The sequence below is a fragment of the Macadamia integrifolia genome, unplaced genomic scaffold, assembly GCF_013358625.1.
Source record: "Macadamia integrifolia cultivar HAES 741 unplaced genomic scaffold, SCU_Mint_v3 scaffold585, whole genome shotgun sequence".
NCBI lineage: Eukaryota > Viridiplantae > Streptophyta > Magnoliopsida > Proteales > Proteaceae > Macadamia > Macadamia integrifolia.
The window spans coordinates 105864-125498 of NW_024870493.1; the positions used below are offsets into that span (position 1 = coordinate 105864).

Consider the following 19635-nt stretch of genomic DNA (forward strand, 5'->3'; position numbering starts at 1 on the left):
TCTCTCTCTTTTACCCCGCCGTTTCAGCCATATGAGGTAGGGGCGTCCATTTTTAATAGGGTCAATTTCGTAATTTCATTCAAACCCTCACCCAAGGCCAGAGAACTCTTCAACTATATGAGGTAGAGATGTCAATTTTAGCCCGGCCAAATTAATAAATATGTCAAGCTCAAGCTTCGTTTATATTCGGTCATTCCCAATGCAAGGGTACAACCCAACAGGTGCCTACAATTATTAGCCTGATTCAGCTTAACATGTTTAAAGTCTGATTAGAAGCTATTTACTCACCTGACATGTTCAGAGCACGATCATAACCGTTTAGAGATAAATGGCTAATTAGCCCATTTGGTCTGATTATTGGTAGCTCAATTAAGGATTGATACTTGGCCGAACATTTGTAAATATATAAATAGGACCATGATTAGCATATGAAGTCTGATTTCTTAAAAGGGATGATCATGGTGCATGATCCTAAAGTGGGCATGCCAATTAGTCCCAATCGAAACCAGCCTGGACCGACCGATTGACGCCACTCATATAAGGCACTAAGGACATGGATAAACCAATATGGAATTGTAACTCTTATCTCTCAACATCTACTTGTAAATGGAATGAACTGCTGTCATACATGCAAGTTGAGAGACAAGTGGAAGGAAAGAAACAAGGAACCATGAGCTCTAATATGTCAAACCCAAAATATTAAGACATTAAGTGTATAGAGTTCCTCAAGTATATGAAGAGCCCTTGGCCCTTGAGTGGGTTCACACACACACACACACATGCACATATGCACACACAAGATCGAAAAGGCATAAAAAAAATTGATGTGAGACTATAATTCTATAACTACCAAGTGCCAACACACTTACACGACTACACATGTCCGAAGATATTTCATTATGCCCACACATGAGGGAGGTGCTAGGAGTTATAGAGTTATAATCTGGCATCGGGTCATTGGTGCATTCATATATTTGATGAGTTATATCTACCTAATGCCTTAAGATTTTAGTTGAACCATCCAACCATGATCATAATAAGAATTTTTCTCTATTTTAGTTTATACTTTTGACCATGCTCCAAAACTTTAGTAGTGCAATTATAAAGAAGCAAGACATATCTTAGATCGATCTTCAGAAAATTAACAATTATAGCTATGCAGAGTTATGAATATTTAGTTTCTATTGATTTTTTATAATAAGAAAATGTCTACTTAATATAGATATGGGCATATGGCCTCTCTAATACCCCCACTAAAAGGAACATGAAAACACTCCCATGCCCAAGGAGTGTCCATCGATTTAGGAATTAACTTGAGCATCATCAAAGAGTCTTCTTGGTAGAAGAACAGTTATACAACATGAAAGATTATGCAACAGTAAAGTAGGATTAGGTTTATTATAAACTCCTCCACTCCATGACATAGTAATTTGATTTTTTTTTTTTTTTTTATAAAGTAAAATTCATTCAGATAAAAGGTATGATGGACTCAAAATCAAAGAATGGACTCTGACCAAGTTATCGTACAAATCATTGACAGAATCATCCAGACTAGAGTATGGATAAAACAAACACTAACCCTGGAAACATCGTTGTAGACGCAGTATATAGCAAAAGGATCACTAAAATTATGGAAAACATCAAGTTTGTCCATGGTAGGACTCTTAGACAAAGCCAAGTGACTCTCATGCTTGCCCACTAGGACAGGAAGATAAAGCCACGTGAGTCCCAAGCTGGCCCAACCCGATGACAAGAAGCATGTGTGGGACTTCCAATCGACCTTTCCCATGTGAAAAATGCTCCATACCCACCTTAGATCCAAGAGCTCCGATGATCATAGGCATCAACATCAATACCATAAAAGTTATTAAAAGTCAAGATTGTACTCATGACATCTCACCATGTCGATTTTTATATGATAGCTAACTATAAGAAGTTCGTGGGTTTAATGTTGGCATCTGGTAGTTCCTCTCTAACTCTCTGTGGCCCCATGTCTTTTATCTTTCCCTGACTATCCAGCTAGTGTGACTAAAATTCTATTATGGTTGAAAACGAGTGTTACGTATCGGTTATCCACCAAGTTTGTTCGTAAACAAACATCTCTCTAAACAAATTTTACCTCGATCCAAACAGAGCAAGATTTGAGATGAACGAGCTTAACCCGGTCAGGACTTAAGGGTGTCAATTTCAAACTGAAACCGAATACCGAATTCAAAATCAAATTTATTTAGTTTGAGTATGTAAGTATGCTCCTTCGTTTGGCTTGGTTTCGATTTAGGGTGTAAGAACAGTCGATTCGAATCAAAACAGAACCGAATTGCTCTTAAAACATAAAAAATGAAAAAATCCTAATATTATTAAGAGAGATTTTTTAGGTGGTAAGTGTTTTTTGCAATTTATCATCACATATTTATATGTTAAGACAATTTTGGAGTTAGCAATGGTCATAAGTAGGGGTGTCAATTTGTGGCCTGAACCGGGTAAACCGACCGGGACCGACCGTTTAAAGACCGGCCCGGCCCGGACCGTTTATTAAACGTGTCGGGCTTGAGCCCGGCCCGTTTATAAATGGTCGGTCTCGGTTTTGCTACTTGAACCGTCGGGCGCCCGACCGAGACCGACCGAATAACGTCCGACCGAGACCGGCCTATTGTGCACCGACTTGGCCCGACCCTTTAATGATTGTAGAATACCTATTTTACCCCCCAAATTAAAGAATAAAAACTAAAAAGTAAAGACATGTTCACATTTTAAATAATGGTTATATTTTGTATCATTTATTGATTTATTGTCATTTTTTTGGGCTTGCATAAGTGGGCCGAAATATAATAGCACATTTTAAAGAGGGCCCGTTTAAAAACCGGTTAAAGCCCGTTTAACATTAAACATGTCCGTAGCCCGGTTAAGGCCCGACTAAAGCCCGATTAAGGTAGCCCGATTATAGCCCGAGACCGACCGACCGAATATAAAGTGTACCATGCCCTCAATAACTAAGCCCGATTAGTTAAATGGGCGGACACGGTGTAGCTTTTGAAAGTCTTCAAGCCCGATTAAGCCCGACCGAAACCGAACCGGCCCGACCGGTTGACACCCCTAGTCATAAGTCCATAATTTGAGCCAATTATGACTTTTGGTCTATAACAGTCATGATCCAAAAGTGAAACCGTTTTCATAACTGAATTAAAACTAAGATAAAAAAATTGAATTAAAACTATATATCATAACCGAATTGAAACTAAAACCGAATCAATCCAAATTGAATCAACTTAAGTACCTAAATACGATATCAAACAGAATTTTAATTCAATTTTGATCCACCTTGCAATCACTAAGAATCGAACCAAAATCGAACTAAATAACCAGAATCGAGCGGATTGATACCCTTAGAGTCAGGTGCCCAATCTTTCATTGGGGTTTTGACTTTTGACCTAAAAACTAGGACAAAGCATGGCCGGGTCGAACGAGAAACATATGCCACGTGTCAGTTATTACGATTGAGAATCTATGCTTTTGTGCTCCAGTAGTCTGACATAGGATGCTTCGGTCGTCAAACACGGAAGCTCGAGACATCATTGGGGTTCGGACATCGGAGTTGGACGAGACTCGGGAGGATTATACTAATGACTTAAGGGCAATACCGTAAAATGATAATCTCCTCGCAACGTCGCAATCGAAGATTTGACCTTTCAAACACTTCCAGCTTCGAATCCACGTCTCTGCAACTAAGAAATGTAAAAAAATTATGCCTTTACGCGGAGACAATTGAAGCTCATTTCAGTATCCAACGAAAGCTCCAAAATCTTAACCTCCAAGCTTCCATTTGCAAACCCTAAATATCTGCCATATTTCCAATCTGAAGCCCTATGATTTATTGGAATCGGTAATTGAAGCTTCAATTGGTTTTCTCACAAAAATCAATTCAATTCAGTGATTAATTAGTTGTCCCAAAATTTCCTGCAAATCTGTTTAATCTGCTCAATTCTTCGGGCCTTACACGTAGAAGTACTTTGGAACAATGTCATTTGAGGACGAGGAGGCGCTGGAGCACACGCTTTTGGTTGTTCGTGAAGTGTCTGTGTTTAAAATCCCTCCTCGGAGTACGAGCGGCGGTTATAAATGTGGTGAGTGGCTACAATCTGATAAGATCTGGTCAGGGCGTCTGCGTGTGGTTTCGTGTAAAGAACGGTGTGAGATCCGGCTTGAGGATCCCAACTCAGGCGAGCTCTTTGCCGCCTGCTTTGTCCTCCCTGGGCAGAGGGAGAACTCTGTTGAAACTGTTCTCGATTCGTCTCGCTACTTTGTGCTGAAGATAGAGGATGGGAGCGGCAAGCACGCCTTTATTGGGTTAGGATTTAATGAGAGGAATGAGGCATTTGATTTCAACGTCGCGCTCTCTGATCATGAGAAGTATGTAAAGAGAGAGAATGAGAAGGAGACGGGTGAATCAAGCAATGCCAATCATATCGATATTCTTCCTGCAGTGAATCACAGATTGAAGGTATGGTTAGTAACAGTTTTCAATCTGTAGCTGGATTTTTTGTTCTATGTGAAAAAATACATATTCGAACTTTACATATCCAACCAATTAGGAAATAAGAATGAATGCAGGACCCGGAGAGAGCACTGGTACTGGTTGTATGTTGGTACTTCTATTCGATTAATAATCACATTGGTCATGTGGGTTGAAGACATAGCAACCATTTTTAATATCAAGTCTGTGTACCATCTGTTGGGTAAAATAAGTATTTGGATGCAGACGAATGATGGAATCTTTTATGCCTGCATGTTAAGACTAACTTGTTGGAATATTTTCTTGGATCATTAACTGCTAAATTTTGGGTTTGCTGGGTATGCATCTGGTAATTTTGTTTAAGCTGATCACTGGTAAACCTAGTTGTTTGGAGTTTTGACAACTCAGATGTTGTGATCTAGATTATAATGCAATTGCACTTGATTGATACCGGATACTTCGAAGTAAATATACTATCATGAACCACCTTCAAGAAATCATTTTGATGAATTTTTGAATGGTATTCCATCTTCTGACTTTCCAATGACCCTTTGATCTGTATTTTGGTTCTGGAACTAGTCTGCTGCATCATTGTTTCTGTCACGACCTGTTATGTTCTGGTCACAGCATGCATTCTTTAATTTTGTTTAGTTTGGATAAGTGTATATTAGAACATGTTTGATCTAGCAGTGTTGTTGTAAACAGTGATTTATAATTATTCCCCACCGTATCTTTACTGTGTACTCGTAAGTGTTATAGTTTTCATCTGCATACTAGATGTTTGAACCATGAATTTTTCATGGCTTCTTTTGCGATTTTCTATCGTGACTGAATTATGAGTTAACTTTTCTTACGGAGTGATGATTGAACATCATTTGGTTTCAGATTTGAATCATGTACTACAGTTATTAACGTTTGATGATAGGATTGTTACATACACACAAAAGACAGATACCTACATTCATAGGTGCATACATACAACTTGAAACCCTTAGGGCATGGTCATGCTGGAGGATCAGCATCAGTGGTTGGATCAAAAGGGGGCCACAGCTATTCATTAGGTGTTCAGATGAGATACTCATATGGTCGAACCTTTGTGATGATCTTTAAACTTGGTTGACTTAATTAGGTTTGAAGGGAACAAAACCTTCTGTGAAGAAATATTGTCTGGATACTTTGTCCATGCAGAATATATCATGGAACCATGGCACATTGGTGGAAAAGGTTATGTTGTAATTCATTTCTGTTAGAGTTATGAATTGTGGTATGATTCTCTGTTTCCTTCTCTTCTCTCCCCCTCCCGGACCCTGGAAAGCATGTTTGTGGTTTGGTGATTTGAAGGAACACAACTTCAAAAACTAGTAAGTTGGTACAAGAAATGCATTAGAATATTTTGCTTCCCTTAGTTGTGTCCCATGCAACAAAACCGCCACAATTCAAAGCGGTGTCTATTATAAGTATCTGCCACATTTCCCGACACAGCTTCACTGTTTGGAGATGCCTCTCCAATTGCCTCCCAATCCAATCCATCCTCATCCACCGTCACATCCCTGTTAACTCTTCCTGCTATCTCTGTCCCCTTGGATTGAAAGATATCACCCACCTTTTCTTCCACTACCCCCTCTCCTCCTTGGTCTAGAAAATTGTCCTGTCCCGTTGCTGGCCGTCTAGGAGACTTATTTTCCCCTTTGATAGGGAATGGATTTGGATCGATATGACATTCTCGGGCTCCTCTAGTTGTGATACGATTGGGAAACTTGCCTTCTCTGAAACCATCAACCACCTTTGGATGGAGCACAACATCCGTAGATGGTCATCCAACTCCCGCTCGCCGGATAGGATTTGGACTGCCATCTTCTTTGATGTTTCCTCTAAAATCCAATCCCTCACAAACCGCCCCGTCCCTAACTCCCTCAGAAATAGACATATCATTGCCTCATGGAACCTATCCATTGACACCATCCCCCTTACTTGAGTCCCTTCTCTTCCTTCCTCCCCCCCCGATCTCCTTCCCTGGCTGCTGGTTTCCTTTTACTCCCTTGGCTGTTGGTGATTTAATTTTTTTTTGGTGTTGTTTTGCTTTGTTCCCTTTGGGGTCGGCTTATCCTTGTTGGCTTAAGCCTATCCCCTCCCCCCTCTTTCCCCTTGTATTTTCTTCTCTCCTTTGGCAATAAATTTATTTATTTAGCCAAAAAAAAAAAAAAAGCAGTGTATGTTGCATTCCTCTGGATCATGATGGTTAGACTGAGAATGAACAATTTAACAAGATCTAAATGCTGCGTGTGTGTACAGGGCATTTCCTCACTTTTTTCACATTCTTCAAGTCGTCAGATTTTTTTTTTTTTTTTGGTAATAAAAAATCTCATTCATTAGCATCCACGTGCTTTGCACGTAGATGGAGGAATACAAGTCTTCAGATTTCAATGACTGGAAACAGTGCTGTAGCTGAATTATTCAGAATGCCAGTGCTTTCTTCTTCTATAAGAATGATATAGACCCATCAAGATATTCTACAGTGACATTTCTATTATGGTGACATCTTTTGTATGGGGTAGTCATTATGTTCACTGTCCTCAAGGCACCTCCTAATTGGGTTATTTCCCTAAGCCAAGCTATAATCCCCATCCATCTGGTTCAGCCTCTTTCTGTTTCATTCTACTTGCAGGTTTGCAGTTGCTATGCAAATCTTGTATCAAAGTGGACCTGATTACATAGCCCCCCACCCCCCCCCAACTGAGAAAATGATTACATTCTCATATAACTACCAATTGAGATGAAAAATTGGTGATTGAATGTTGAAAGTGTATTTGTGGTTTTCTGATCTGGTTCCAGTGCCTTTGCCCCGTGGCGCTGGCTGATGCGGTGGTTGAGTTTGGCTGGGATAATGTCTGTTTTTCAGAGGATATTTTCAGTTTGTGAGTATTTTCTTTGTACCAAAGATCATATGGAGAAGTTTCAAGCTCCATTTTTATCCTTATTTTGTTGTCTCCATTGGTTGTTATCTTGATCTATCTTGATAACTTTGCTATGTTCCTCTGATGATTGTTGTTTTTGTTCCTCCAACCCTCTCTCCCCTCTTCCTTTCCCTAGCTAACCCTTTAATTCATTCATGAAGGAGTGCTAAGATACTTACATTCATGAACTTCTCTCTCTCTCTCTCTCTCTCTCTCTCTCTCTCTGTATATATATATATATATATATGTTGAATCATGTAATGCCGCAGGGGCATTTTAGGCCTTCCCCCCCTCCACTGACCATAATTATTGACGGGCAGTGGATGGGGGGGCATAGTTGTATTTTTCCTTTTGTTTTGCTTATTATAAATTAAGGCTTGAGTTATCTCATTATTCACTTAAGCATTATACCTTAATTTGGCTGTTAACATGGTATCATAGCCACTTTTCTGATCTAGGTTTTTTTCAGCCTTCCCCTTCTCTTCTTTCTAAATCGCAAGCCTCCATCCCTTCTCAACCTCCATCTTCTTCTCTTCCTTTGTCTCCCTAACTACCCATAGCTAGGGTAGCTCTAATGAGGTGATTGATATGAATCTAGTTGCTGTCCTACACATTACCTTAGTGTTTTGAACCCTAAAACCCTACTAGTTAGCAATCGGAGTACATTTTCCTACCCTACGATTTTTTATTCTTCCCTTCTTAGGGTTTGATTGTCTTTTGTAAAGATCAAACCTTCTTCCCTTCTTAGGGTTTGATTGTCTTTTGTAAAGATCAAACCTTCTCTAAGTATTCATCATTGGTTGCAGGATTGAAGATCATACCCATTTGCTATTTCAGAAATTAGGGGTTTCTCCAAAACCTTGACTCCATCGATGTTTGGGATTCCCCTGTCAAATACAGATATTTTTGGAGGAGATCCTCCCCACCCCTAGAGAGGAGATCGAACCTACTTATGGCCCTATCTGCCAAGTTTTGGTGTGTGATCTCTCTTCTTCTCTGAAATATTGTCCATCTCACTAGTCCCTTATCAAAAGCAAGTTATATTTAGAGGAGTGATTCAATACCCCTACAGGGTAACTCAATCCAAGTATAAGCACTTTCTAATGGCTAGTTTTGAAGATTTTGGATATCTCCCTATCATTGCTGATTTCTCCTTGGTGCCATCATGTCTGAAGTAACTATTGTAACCTCAGGATCTGATGGGCAAGGTCGCAATGAATACAAACCTTTTGATGCTTGCATTGTGAAATTGGAGGGAACTAATTACCTCATCTTGTCCAAATCTACCTACCTCACTATTGCTAGTAGAAGTCTCACTGGACACATCACAGGAAAATCAAAGAAACCCTCTAAAGAGGGTATCCTTTAGGACAAATGGATCACCAATGACTTTCTGGTAATGTCTTTTCTGATCAACTCTATTGATTAGGCTATTTCTAAAGGATTCTTGTGGTTAGAAATTGCTTCTCAAATCTGGGTTGCTGCCAAGGAAACCTATAGACAAATAGGGAATAATGATCAGGTGTTTGATCTTCACAAGAAAGTTCGTATCACTACTTGTAAGGGTAATGGCCAAAGTTCGGCACTTTTTCGGGCATCCGCAGGCCCTGCTCCGCCGCATCTCAACTTAGAGATACGTGGGGGCCTATTTCACAACGGCCTCTTCCCTAAGGGTATTTGCTAAAAGGAATATTAATAATGATCCAATATTGGAGATTTTGGGATCGGTTACATGGGATTCCAAGCAAGGACGAGTGCAAAGATCCATGCAGAAAGATTGACAAGTCATGGTTAATTATAATAAGTGTCAGCTGTTAATGCACCACTACAAACAAGGACGAGTGCAAAGATCCATGCAAAAAGATTGAAGGGTTATGGTTAATTATAATAAATGTTGGTTGTTAATGCACCACTACAAATCAATCACAGACGTATAACGACGGATTATAATAAGATACCGATTGTCTACTTGACGTACCATATAGATCGGTCAAGCCAAAACTTCCTACATGTTCTCACATCAAGATAAACCATCACCCAACCTACTTTCGTAAAAGGAGGAATGAGATAATGAAATTTTGATAGCTCCACTAAACACGAAAATGATAACTCGAACACAAAACCCTGCATTGGAAACTATGTAAATATGTAATCACACACAACTCGGCCTTAAAAGCTAGATACACAACAAACTACTCAATAGGACCTCTCTGTGTCCAAGTACTATGTTAAACTTCGAACTCTGTGGTATGATTTTGATCACTTTGTAGACTATCAACCTTCCAATGCTGAAGACATTGTTCCCTATACAAATCATGTGGACAAAGTCAGGGTGTATGATTTCTTGGCTAGTTTGAATGTTGACTATGATCAGATTCGTGTCCAAGTACTTAGCAGTTCTCCCTTCCCTACTCTGGAACAGTCCTTTGCACTAGTTCATATAGAGGAGTGTCATCGCAACTCTATGCTTTATCCTCCCACTATTGAAAAATTATCCCTACAGACTGGTTACACTACTACTTCTAAAGTAGCAAATCATACTAGTAATACTACTAAGGAGATTTTTAATTGTGATCACTGCAATAAGCTATACCATTACCAAGGCAACCTATTGGAATCTTCATGGAAAACTTGTTGATTTTGAGTTAAAGCGTGCTCATGGTCTATCTAAAACCAAAGCCAATCAGGCTGAGAATGTAGACACCCCACCTGCAATTGATATAGGCCTCTCCCAGGAGGAACTCCAGGCTTTCAGAAGTGTGTTAAAGGCTTCCAATTCATCAACTCCCGCTAATTCAGTCCCTTCATGTTCCAAGTGTTACAATCCTCCTATTCGGCATACTATGGTAACAATGGATGTTGTGTTTCATAAATCCGTTGGTTACTACTTCCCGCCACCTCTTCAAGGGGAGTCTAGTATTGATAGTTGCTAGAATATAGTGAAGAGGTGACTCTAAATATGCTTTCTCCACCAGTGTATCCACCATCCTCATTTAAAGGTCCTTCTGTTTAGAAAGAGAATAAGGGGACATAGACTGATGTTCTAGCTCAAGGGAGAGATAAAGACTACTGTCACAGCTCAGGGGGATATGACTCCTGTCCAGAGAATTATTGGTGAATTTCATAGACAAATTGATGATTCAACTCTTCAAGTCTATCGTAGGGACCACACCAGAGATAAGCAACTTCAGACCATCACCACCATTACAGCACCTTTACACATCCCCTTGCTAGCCTTGGATCCAGAGCTGACTGAGCCTATTACTTTAGGTGTAATTTCTTCTAACATGTTGCTCTGAGAAAAGAAATTAGGACTTGTACTCAACACCCTATATCCCATATTATTTCGATGATTCCCTTTCTCCCTCCTATTATGCTTTTGTGTCTTCTCTATCTTCTGTTTGTGTACCCTAGAAGTGGCAGGAAGCTCTTGCAGATGGAAATTGGAAGGCCGCAATGGTGGAAGAAATGGATGTCTTAAAAAATAATGCCATATGTGAACTTGTGACTCTTCCTCGTGGGAAAAAATCAGCCGGTTTAAGTGGGTGTTTGTGGTGAAGAAGATAGATGACTCATAGACAAGTATAAGGCAAGGCTTGTGGCTAAAGGGGTCACTCAAACATATGGAATTGACTACCAGGAGACATTTGTACTGGTTGCCAAATTGACTTTTGTGCGAGTGTTTCTCTCGTGTACTATGAACCAAGGATGGGATCTCCAAAGACTTGATCTCAAGAATGCTTTCCTCTATGGAGAACTCAATTAGGAAGTGTACATAGACATTCCACTAGGTTTCTCCAGTAAGGGAACTTAGGGCAAGGTTTGTAAGTTAAAGCATGCTCTCTAGGGTTTGAAGCAATCACCTAGAGTGTGGTTCGGGAGATTTCACAAGGCGATGACATATGCGGGGTATAAACAGAGCAATGATGACAACACATTGTTCATAAAGAGGTCTGGTGATAAGATTACTATTCTCATCGTCTATGTGGATGACATCGTGGTGACAAGGAATGACAGTGCTGAGATTGGTCGCCTCAAGGACTTTCTTGGTCGAGAGTTTGAAATAAAGGATCTTGGAAAACTATGGTACTTTCTTGGGATTGAAGTTGCTCGATCTTCAAAATGCATCTTTCTATCCCAGTGGAAGTACATCCTTGATCTGTTGTCAAAGACTGGTTTATTGGGTTGTCCTTCTGATACTTATGTGGGTAGCTAGTACACGACTCAAGGAAAAAGAGAGTGAACATGTTGACAAAGGGTGTTACCAATGGTTCGTAGGCAAACTGATTTATCTCTCCCATTCTCGTTCTGATATTGCTGTGGCTGTCAGTTTGATGAGTCAGTTTATGCATAATCACTATTCCTCCCATATGGAGGCAGTTTTACGTATCTTGAGATACTTGAAGTTTGCTCCAGGAAAAGGGATTCTTTTATCTCTTCATGATCATCTCATAGTTGAAGCTCTACAGATGCTGATTGGGCTGGATCACCTGACAGAAAAATCCATCTCAAGTTATTGTACCTTCGTGGGTGGGAATCATGTCACTTGGCGCAGCAAGAAGCATAATGTGGTTGCTAGATCCAGTGCTGAAATAGAGTTTCGTGCTATTGCACAAGGGATCTGTGAGTTGTGGTTACGTATACTATTGGATGATATTAGTGTATCTGTTCATCTTCCAATGATGCTCTACTGTGATAACAAGGCTGCTATTGGTATTGCTCATAATCCAGTGCAACATGACCGTACCAAACATTTGGAAATCGACAAACACTTCATCAAAGAGAAGTTGGATGGTGGTTTGATTTGTGTTCCCTTTGTGAAGTCTGGTGATCAGCTAGCTGATGTGTTCACTAAGGGGGTTAGCGGGAAAAATGTTTCATTCTTGTTTAGTCAAGTTAGGCATGTGTGATATCTATGAGGCAACTTGAGGGGGAGTATTGAATCATGTAATTAATGCTACAGGGGCATTTTAGGCGGTGGCATACTTGTATTTTTCCTCATGTTTTGCCTATTATAAATAAAGACTTGAGTGATCTCATTATTCACTCATTCTACCCTAATTTGGTTGTTAATATATATATATATATATTGTGTGTGTTTGTGTGTGTCTGTTTTTTGAATACTAATTTATGTATAGATATAAATAATTTAATATTTTTCTGTTTGTAGTTCATTCATCTTTATATTTTTGAGAAACATCATTATTCTTTTCCTTTTTTACTTTTGCCTGATACTAGAGATTTCATTGAAAGTTGTTGAACGGTAGCACAAGTACACCCCCCATCCTACAGTCAAGAAAATAACTCAGTTAACTCTTTATTCATATTTTTGGGACGAGTAGCAATTGGGATTTGATTTTAGAATTTTTTTTTTTTTTTGGGATGAATAAGATTGGGATTTTTGGGGATTTTATTCTTGTTGGTAATAGTAATGGAAAGATGTTGTCCAGCAGCATTCCAATATCTAACATTATGATATGTTTGTGCAAACTAAAAAAGGGCAGTACCAGTGCATGAGGCTCCTGCAACTGCGGGTCTGGAGGGGGTTATAATGTATGCAGCCTTACCTGTGATTTGTGCAAAGTAATTGCACAATATATTGATTGATTTCTAAACCATGACACCATGTTATAATAGTATGAACATCTGAAGATCCAATGAAGACAGGCACTGATTGACCAAGGTTGTTTCTATTTGTAGGAAATGATTGTTATTTGTTCGATTTTCTTTTCTTTGGATACACATTTTTTGTATTGGTGAAAATAAACAATTTCTTATGTGATCAATTGTGTGGTCATGCAAGTGAAAAAAAAAAAAAATTTATTTGTTTGCTTGGAAGTTTTGGGGTATAAAAAAGTAATGACAGATTTGCATGTTGAGTTTCCCTGGCTCTCTTGAATTTCCTCGCTTGAGGATAAATGGGCACTTAGAAATGTATGGCATCATCAGAAATTGTTAGATATCATTCTGAATGATGGTAAAATGAAAGCCTTAGGGCTAATGGATTAGGCATCTAATTCCTAACATATTTTACAAGTGCCCTAATGCTCTTCCTTTATTTTTTCTTAGAAATGTATAGACCAGGTTTTGTGGTGGGTGTCGTCAGAAACTGTTATACATCAGCCTGAATGATGGTAAAATGATGGGTTCTAAGGAAAGCCTCAGGGCTAATGGATTAGGCATTACAAGTGACCTAATGCTCTTCCTTGATATACCCCCCCCCTTTTGGGATGGTGGTTTGACCTCGCAACCTGAACAGAGGCATTTTCAATCTCTGTTGTTGAAGAATCATCTTTTTCCAAATGGAGGGACACCGTGTTCAGGTTTCATCCCTAACATTGTTAAATTGTTAATGATATTTTAGAGAATTAATGCTGGGCTAGAAGTTGAAGTGCTGACATGCTCTGGTGCATAGTTGTCATGGCGACAAGGTGACCCAAGGCAATGGAGGGTGCCTACCAAGGCGCCCGCCTATGTGTTGCCTAGGCGACCAAGGCGCCGAAATGCTTTTGTTTTTTTTTTCAATTTCCCCTCTATTCTAACATTATTTAAGATGTTACAATATATACCTTGTATCATAAAAAATCAACATTAAGGCACATCTTGTCATTAAAAATTCATCAAAATCAACATTAAACCACATAAGTCATAAAAAATCAATATTAAACCACATAGTAAAAAAATCAACACAGTACTGAAGACAGCAGAACTGAAGAAGCAAACTATTGAAAGTTTGAAACAATCAAAACATACATTTGGTTTATCTATAAGTAATTATACTACTCTCGATTTAGAGAAATGTTCTTGTTATCTTATAAGTTTGACTAGTCAAATGATTCTATTTTTATATGAGACTTTTTTGTATTAGGTAGAGCACAAAACTAGCTTTCCAACAAATCCAAGATTGCTTAAATCTGATTTATTTTGAAGGAGTTAGGTTCCGGTCAAACCTTATTTGGTGTGTGCGATTTGCGAATGCTATTTAAATCTCCCTGAAGATTATTTTTGGACATCAAAACAAAGATTATTTTGCCACTCTTTTGGTTTTTAATGATGTTCTATCATAATAAGATTATTTATTTTTATATTTGAAAAAAAAAAAACTAGCATTTGAAAGTTGAAAATCGCCCCTACAACTGAAAATTCAGTTTTTGTTTTTGAACTAGGGAGTTGACCTTTTATCGGTTAGGAGGTTAATTTTTTAACTGTTTTTATTAGATTTATTTGGGAGGATAATTGCTTATTTATGAATAATATCTTAAGTAAATGAAGTCATTTACTTAAATGATGTTTGACATAAATTAGTGCCAAACCTAATTCGATACCAATAGAAACGTAATAAATGGAATAAAAAAAATTAATAAAAAATTAAACCAGCGCCTTACACTAAGGTGGCAATCGTCTGCCTAGACCCTAAAAAAACCGCTTGGACGCCAAGGTGACAGCTTGACAACTATGCTCTGGTGGAGTTCCTTAACTCAAATATCTTTGAAAGCATCTTCTTAAATAAATTTTCATGAATAAGTATAAAGTTCTATAGCTATGTATGTGACTCCCTTCATTTTCATGAAGTTGGATCTTATTTTATGGCTATGATTTGTTGAGAGGTTATTACCTCTAGAATAGAAAAGCTGTATCTACCTGACATTTTATGTGCATGTTGTTGTGTGTGTGTTGCATTGACTTTTGAGTTTTTGGATTTTAGGAAGGTGAGACTATCCGGATAAATGTAAAAAACAAACCAACTAGTGGAACTGGCATGCTTTCAGCTGCTGGATTGTCTGGTGCTGTTTCTAGCACTGTGAAGCCGAAGACTCTGGGCCTTGCTCCACCACCAAGCGGGGCAGGAAAAATCAGATCCCCTCTTCCACCACCACCCAATGATCCTGCTACTGCTCGGATGGCTGCTGGCGGTCATGGTGTTGGACTCAAGGGTTCTATGGAAAACGTAAGGCGTGCAAATGATACTTTCTCAGATTTCTCTCAACTTGAGGTATGCTTCTTTATGCTTCTTCCCATTCATTTCATTTCTTCTATAAGTGTTATGTTTCACATGTGCTAATGCTGTGTGCATGCAAGTCCATATCATTCATTCAACAATGAAAAAATCTTAGATGCATGATTTTAAACACCCAATATCTGACCTTGTCCTTGTATTTGTCCTCTGATCTTGAGAGAATGCTCCATTTCTCTTTACAATTACACTGAAGCAAAATTATTATGTGGAAATGTGAAGATACAAAAAAGTATCTGGCTGTGTCCATTCATTGAGAGTATTGGTGCACCACATATTGTCATCCTGTTATGAAACTAGATGATGATCAGTCTTTTCATTAATTATATTGGTTGTGGAGGGCACTCCTGTTCATGGTTTAAAGTATCTCCGATACGATACAATACATATCTTAAATTTAGTTGACCGATGTGGCAACCAATACGATACTTTAATCCTTGATCTTTAGCATATCTTAGCTTATCTCCGATATGATACGATACCCTCCGATACGTATCTTAAATTTGGCCGACCGATATGGCGGCCGATACCAATACTTTAATCCTTGCCCGTTGTTTCATGAAGCAATGGCTGTTATGAAGTCCTGATTGTAGATTGTGAACATCGAAAATTGGAAACTGATTAGAATGAGGAGTCATCTATACATGCTTATAGGATTTTGTAACATACCTCCCAGTTTTTACTTTAGCCTCCCCCCCCCCCTTTTTTTGGTTTACTGTGGTTGCTGCTTCCAAAATCAAAACAATTGTTACTGGGTTAAATGCTTCTGTTACAAATAATGCACTACTAGCCACTCGAAAACCTTTGCTTTCTAGAAGAACATTAATGTGTTTTTGACCATCTATTGTTTTTACCTGGCTGATGCATGGTTTTCTTCTTGGCCATTTCCGTGATTTTGTTGGTTTACCAATGTTTTTATCATGAAATTGGAAAGTTAGCAACATTCCCTGGATATCAGTTCCTGGCCTGCAGCCAGTTGGAGTTGGATGCTTATGACACAGTTGCAAAACATAAAATGGATAGAAGTTGTCTGTCAATGTTTCTAGCTTCAAAAATATAGTTCCCTGACTTGCAAGTGCATTTGATATTGTTGATATAGATTGTTGTTGCCCGTACTTAACAGTTCGAGCTTTTGGGATAAGCAGATGTAACATGCTATCAGAGCAGGGAGGTTTGAGTGTTCGATCCCTAGGAAGTGCAATGGGGTTCCCCGACTTTTCGTCCCCTAGGTGCCAAAATAGTGTTTTTGCGTGAGTGTATCACGTGTAGGGCCTTGTGTGTTAAGAACTGCACGTGCAGGGGGTGTTGATATACATTTTTGTTGCCTTTAATTAACATCTTATGTTTTGTGGCTTAGCAGTTGTAACAGATATAGGGTAAAAGATCTTTAGGTAGCGTATAAGGAACCCATTTCATGATGGGCCACCAAGTTGTCCCCTGTGGATGGGTGATTTAAAAAATCTGATCTTTTTGAAACAGGATCTTATCCAGGCTGGCTGTGTCAAACTTGAAATCGACATTCCATTTTACCTCCCCCAACATGATTTGTACTTTTTGCTTGTATTCTTAGCCATTCATTTGCTTCCAACCATTTTCTAAGAGTGTGACCTTTTTGATGGATTTTCAAAGATTCACTTAGTCACATGGTCAACTCTGTTAGGGCTTAAACTTCGTTTGTGAATGGAAACTCAGGGTCCAACTGGACCACAAATTTTTTGCTCCACCTAACATGCCACATGCAGATATTAGGTGCATACGTATAGTGATGGTGCACAAGTGTTCTGCTGTAGAGGTTTCATTCCGCTTGATATATGGGTGTTAGTCATTATACTGAGCAGAGATGTATTCCTTTATAAATCAAGAAAAATTACTTTCATTTTCCTTTCTATTTAAAATTTCCCTTATGTTGTTATTTTATTGTGGGGACTTGCAGAGAACCCTTCCTTCTACTTCTGGATCGGGATCAACAAAGAGCTCTGCTGCAGGATGGGCAGCATTTTAGATTTGTATGAGCATTTGTTGGATTTGAGTGCTGTTGATTTTTCTCTCTAGTAGATTAAAAAAAGAAAAGAAGTGAAGGGACATGGGAGAAAAGGGTGGGGGGAGACTAAGGCATTATGTACTTTACTGATATATTTAAAAAACAATGTTTAATGGAATATGCCTATTATTTTGTCTGCTCTAACTTGAATTTAGAAGCCTCTAATTTAATTTAGTAAATAATTTCTGAGATTATCATACATCATGCCCCTTTCACGGATCTTGTTGGGTAAGAATTTCCTTTTAATTAGTCAAAAATTTATTTGGGTTGTGTTTGCTTCCTTATAGGGTCAATACAGTTGAATGGTATTTTGAAATTTACATCACACAGATATGTAAGACCTGTATTTACAGGTTGGAACCTAGCATTTCCACAAAATCCTTGTCACTTCATACATGGATGGATGGATGGAATTTTCTAGGATTCGACTCTTCTCTTGAGCGCCCATTGCCCAGATTGGCCATAGCTACCTGGGCGAGCGCCACATGTCTAGGCGGTGATCCAATGTTTTGGGAGAAGGCGCGGAGAGTGAGGCACTGACAAAGGCGTGGAAAATGAGGTGCTAATAACTGTTGGATTACCGCCTGGACACATGGCGCTCGCCCAGGTAGCTATGGGCAAGACTTGGGCGATGGGCGCTCACGAGAGGGGCCAGATCCAATTTTCTATATCATGCTCATTAACAACAGTTCACATCTGCTGGTGTTTTTTCCTGTTAGGCTGGTAGCTGGTGTGCAGAAAATATCTGGCCTCATTATGGAGCCTTAAGAATAGAATGGCAGAACAAGAACCATATAGCTTATCATTGACTGACATAGTCTTATGTTTGTTCCATCAAACAAGAGAATAATAATTTTTTGAAGAAAAACTATGCCCCCATTTAGTTACAAGTGAAGTAAACCTAAAACAAAAACAAAAACAAAATGCTTTACCGAACATTACTGATTATTATTTTTATAGTATTACCTTATCTACTGTGGGCCTCATGTGTTTTCATAGGGATTTATATCAAATACTTTTAACCACGTACTTTTAACCACATCCCAATTGAAAGTTTCTTTTAGAAATTCTTTAATTTCATTCTTATTTCACTCTGCCACTGATTTTTACATTTCACTTCAATAGCCTAAGCATTGTGAAGGATAAGCTCACCCATTCTGTGTTTTCACAAGTGTTTGCGCCTCTGTTTGAATCAAGCAGACTGAAGAAACCCTCAGGTTGGCCTGCTTGTAAATGCGAGGGAGGGCAATCGGCGCCACTTGGTGAAAACACAAATATTTCAATGATAATTCTGAAAAATGAATTAGGGTCTTAATGGTCCACTTAACAGTTGCAATAGTTTGGATTTCTTGAATTGGTAATGCCACATTGATTCCTCCACCCACCCCCTAAAGGGAAAAAAATCACAGTTGAATGCCTGTTTAGTGATGTTATCCCAAAATAAATCAAGGTTAGGAAAGACTTATCTGTATAACTAAGACATATCGGTATAACTAACTTTTACGCCCCTGGGTTGCGATTTTAGAAGATTTATGGATGACTATGGACTACCCTACTTAAAAGTGCCACAAAATTTTATGTTAAACAAGCATGCATGGTGAATAGCTTCAAAAAGAAAGGGCCTGTACTCGGTGCACGAGGCTCCAGCTTGTGCAAGGTCAGGTGGGGCAAGAATTACGCAGTCACCCCGAGAATGTTGAAAGGCAATTTCAACCGCTTGACCACCAGGTCACAACAAGATTATTCAAATTCTTACGAGGACATAGAATTTGTTTTGGATGGATAGGGTTGTCGAGTCAAGAAGGGCAAAGAAACCTTTGTGGCCGCGCTAAATGGGGATGAAGAAAATGGGTCAAGTGACGAGGTACCGACTGTACTGTAATTCTGGTATCCGTCATACCTGATTTCCTCTTTAGTTGTTTATTTATTCACGTTTTGCGGAAGGAAGTCTTGGGGGTGACAATAATGCAATGCTATTACAGAATCACCTTTCACTTAAGTATATATTCTCAGTGATTTCTAATAATCAAAGAAGGTTATTGTCTGAAAATCTGTCCTTCTCAACTACACTTATGTAAACCATTCAAAATCTTTGGGTGTTAGGAATCGACTCATC

The 19635-nt window shown here is 38.9% G+C and overlaps 1 protein-coding gene across 1 annotated transcript; it reads left to right on the plus strand.

The window, feature by feature from the left end:
• Positions 1–3692: 3692 nt before the first annotated feature.
• LOC122069353 (uncharacterized protein At1g03900-like) lies at positions 3693–17718 on the plus strand. Its single transcript, XM_042633345.1, has 3 exons — positions 3693–4498; positions 15170–15457; positions 17412–17718. Exons 1-3 carry the CDS (start codon positions 4016–4018, stop codon positions 17478–17480), a joined length of 840 nt encoding a protein of 279 aa, XP_042489279.1. The 5' UTR covers positions 3693–4015; the 3' UTR covers positions 17481–17718.
• The last annotated feature ends 1917 nt before the right edge of the window (positions 17719–19635 follow it).